Source organism: Setaria italica, chromosome VII (assembly GCF_000263155.2).
Source record: "Setaria italica strain Yugu1 chromosome VII, Setaria_italica_v2.0, whole genome shotgun sequence".
Classification (NCBI taxonomy): domain Eukaryota; kingdom Viridiplantae; phylum Streptophyta; class Magnoliopsida; order Poales; family Poaceae; genus Setaria; species Setaria italica.
The window spans coordinates 25,050,167-25,053,729 of NC_028456.1; the positions used below are offsets into that span (position 1 = coordinate 25,050,167).

Below are 3,563 nucleotides of genomic sequence, written 5' to 3' on the forward strand. Positions count from 1 at the left end.
GGCCGAGTAGGGGGTGGCGGCCGGGGGAAGGAGAGAGGGGAGGGGCACCGGCCGCCGCCGGCTGGGGCAGTGAGAGGGAGGGGCGCCGGCGGGAGGAGGGTGCGTGTGTGCAGGGTACAGGCATGTGCGTTTATGTGGATAAAGTATGGGCATCATCCACGCCAAACTCATGGTGCTTTTGTATTTGCCGGCCTTGGTTGATGTGCAGTTTTCCTCATGTCCGTTTTCCTTGACTGACAACCAGTACATTGATGATGCACGGGTATGTGAAGCTGTTTTGCAAATAAAAGAAGAATTTCCAGCCCTAAACTACTGAAATTAGGTGATACATGGAGTATCCGAGGAACTGGCTAAGATTATTTGTCCTTTTGTACCTCGATTGATGTTCGCATGCCAGCCATAGCTGTACTTGACTTGTGGTTTGGATCGCTACTGTACTACTATCTGAACATGAAGAACCAGGGAGCGTTGGCAACGAAAAATTATCTGTCCCACTCGGTACCTTTTAACTTACATCAACACAAGTTCCAGGGGCTGCCATTACCATACATGCCTTGCAAATGGCAAACATTAGCGATGATGTCGCAGCCCGGATACAACTTTTCAAACAGTAACTATGTAGGGGAGGAAAAAAAACAAGGAACAAAACAAAGTACAATCAGCTACGCACATCTGGACACCTTGAGGACCCTGGGTCTGACCACTCTGCAACTCGCTATCTTTGTCTGTACTGTATCCACTCTTCACTCCATCATCTCCTTGGGGACAGGGCATGGCTCCTCTGTTCAGCAGATGGACAGGGGCTCGCCGTTCCACTCCTTGAGGCACTCGAGCACGGCGTCGATGTGCTTGCCCAGATTCATGGCCACGAACACCTTGTCCACCTCCTCGCCGGGGGACCTCGTCTTCTCTCCGGTCAGGTACTGGGTGCCGAGCTCCTCGCGCACGAACCTGTACAGCGGGTACGACCGGCACTCGGCGATCCTGTTCGGGATCGCGGCGGTGCCGTTCTCCACGGCGGCACGAGCGGCCTCCACCTCCCGCGGCAGAGCCGCGCGGATCTCCTCCTCGAACGTGGCGACCTTGGCGAACACCGAGGTCTCCGGGTCGCGCTCGGCCTCGCCGTTGGCCAGCGCGTGCTCGACGAGCACCGACCGCATCTTCTGCATCAGCGGGTAGTTAGCGCTGCAGGAGTCGTCGGCGTACGCGAACACCGCCTCGCGGTCGATCGCCGTGAGCAGGTCCTTCTCGCAGAAGCGCGCGTTGTGGAGGGCGCCGGTGGCGCCGGTGCTTAGGGTCTTCTTGGCCACCGTCATCACGCAGCTCTTCACGGCGCCCTTCAGGTTCTCCTCCAGGTGGCGCAGGTCGATGGCCTGGCACAGCGCGATAAGGAACGTCGACGACATGAGCTTCAGGATGTCCACGGCCTCGGCCGTCTTCCTGGACGAGATGAGGCCCAGGGAATTGACGTCCTGGTTGTGCTGCTCCGCGCTCTGGACGTGGTTGGTCACGGGGTTGCCCAGGAACTGGAGCTCGGAGCAGTAGGAGGCCATGGCGATCTCGGCGCCTTTGAAGCCGTAGTCCAGGCTCGGGTTGCGCCCGCCGGACAGGTTGGATGGCAGGCCGTTGTTGTAGAAGTCGTTCACGAGCTCGGAGAACTGCGCGAACATGAGCTTGCCGATCGCCGCGATGGCGAGCCTGGTGTTGTCCATGGACACGCCGATGGGCGTGCCCTGGAAGTTGCCGCCGTGGAGCGCCTTGCCGCGGGAGACGTCGATGAGCGGGTTGTCGTTGACGGAATTGATCTCGCGCTCGATCGACTTGGTGGCGGCGCGGATGACCTCGATCTGGGGGCCCAGCCACTGCGGCGACGTGCGGAGCGCGTACCTGTCCTGCTTGGGCTTCATCAGGGGGTCGAGCTCGCCGAGCTTCTTGGCGAGCTTCATGTAGGAGCTGCCCTCCAGGATGTGCTCCATGATGGCGGCGGCCTCGATCTGGCCCGGGTGGTGCTTGAGCTTGTGGGTGAGGTGGTCGGTGTACTCGGGCTTGCCGTTCATCACCTCGCAGAACACCGCGGAGAGGACCTCGGCGAGGACGGCGAGGACGTTGGCCTCGAAGAGCACCATGGACGCGAGCCCGGAGCCCACCGCGGTGCCGTTCACCATGGCGAGGCCTTCCTTGGGTTGCAGCTCGAAGAAGCCGTGCTGGATGCCGGCGGCCTTGAACGCCTCCGCGGCGCCGACCTTCTTCCCATCGGCCGTCACGGCCACGGAGTTGGGCCGGCCGGTGACGAGCCCCGCGATGTAGGAGAGCGGGACCAGGTCCCCCGACGCGGTGATGGTGCCCCGGAGCGGCAGGCACGGGGTGACGTTGGCGTTGAGCAGCGACGCGATCGTCTCGAGGATCTCGAAACGGATGCCGGAGTAGCCCTGCAGCAGGGTGTTGATGCGGACGAGCATCGCGGCGCGCGTGGCCGACGCCGGCAGCACATGGCCGTCGTCGCCGGTGCCGAACGCTCCGGCGTTAAGGAATCTGTACAGGTACGACAGACAAAACGTGCTGGACGCGTAAATAACAAGGCCTCTAAAATTACCCATACATGAGCCACCTCACCGCTGGCAGATGAAAGAAACTTGTCCTTTAGTGCTTATTATTACCGGATAAGCTCTCTCTGGAGCGCGCCGCCCTCCTTGGTCCGGCGGTGGGAGGTGGCGCCGAAGCCGGTGGTGACGCCGTAGCTGTCGGTGCCGTTCATCATGCTGTTCATGACCCAGTCGCTGCTGGCCTTGACGCGGCCGCGGGCGGACTCGTCGAGCTCGACCCGGGCCTCGCCGGCGCCGTTGGCCACGGCGGCGACCTGGGCGACCGTCAGGCTGGAGCCCTCGATCCTCACGAGAGGCCTCCGGTACTCCTCCACCATCCGCTTCACGGCCTCCAGGTGGCTGCCGGACAGGTCCTCCGCCGCCTTGCCCCAGTTCAGGGGGTCGGCCCGCGGCGGCACCGGCAGGCAGACGCCATTGCCGTTGGCAGCGACGACGTGACCGTTCTCGCACTCCATTTCGAAACGGCGGAGAGGCTTGTGTGCGCGTGATTGTGTTTGGAAGCTTGGTAGTTGTGATGGGCGGCCTGGATGGATGGAGGAGACGTGGAGTGGAGAAGAGCTCGCGAGTACCAGAGGAGGCGGCGGCTCAGGCTCTTCTTGGAGGGGAATGGGCCAGGGGGAGGCGTTTAAATAGGCGGCAGCACTGCAGCAGGGTGGGTGGGGGAACGGGGTTGGTCGGGACGTCAGAGTGGTGGGGCAGGGGTTGACCGCTGCTGGATTGGTTCGCACTGACCAGACGGTGGCTACCGGCTACGTAGAGCTGCGCCGTGGCGGCTTTGCGGCAGCCGCCCGGCGGAGCCATCGAGAGATGTGGTTTGTGGCTCTGGTGGGTGCGCGCCGCGCGGGGGGACGAGACGACGGGGGTTGGTGCGGGCAGAGGAGCAGGAGTAGAACACGCAGGAGGTGGCCGCACGGGGCACGCCTGTTTCGGCTCGCGGCTGTCGTCGTTGTCCCCGTCTTG

At 62.6% G+C, this 3,563-nt stretch overlaps 1 protein-coding gene across 1 annotated transcript; it reads right to left on the reverse strand.

Moving 5' to 3' along the window:
• Positions 1 to 468: 468 nt before the first annotated feature.
• On the reverse strand, positions 469 to 3,210 carry LOC101756700 (phenylalanine ammonia-lyase). The gene is made up of 2 exons (XM_004976184.3): positions 2,658 to 3,210; positions 469 to 2,532 (listed from the first exon to the last, which is right to left on the reverse strand). Exons 1-2 carry the CDS (start codon positions 3,056 to 3,058, stop codon positions 786 to 788), a joined length of 2,148 nt encoding a protein of 715 aa, XP_004976241.1. The 5' UTR covers positions 3,059 to 3,210; the 3' UTR covers positions 469 to 785.
• Positions 3,211 to 3,563: the final 353 nt, after the last annotated feature.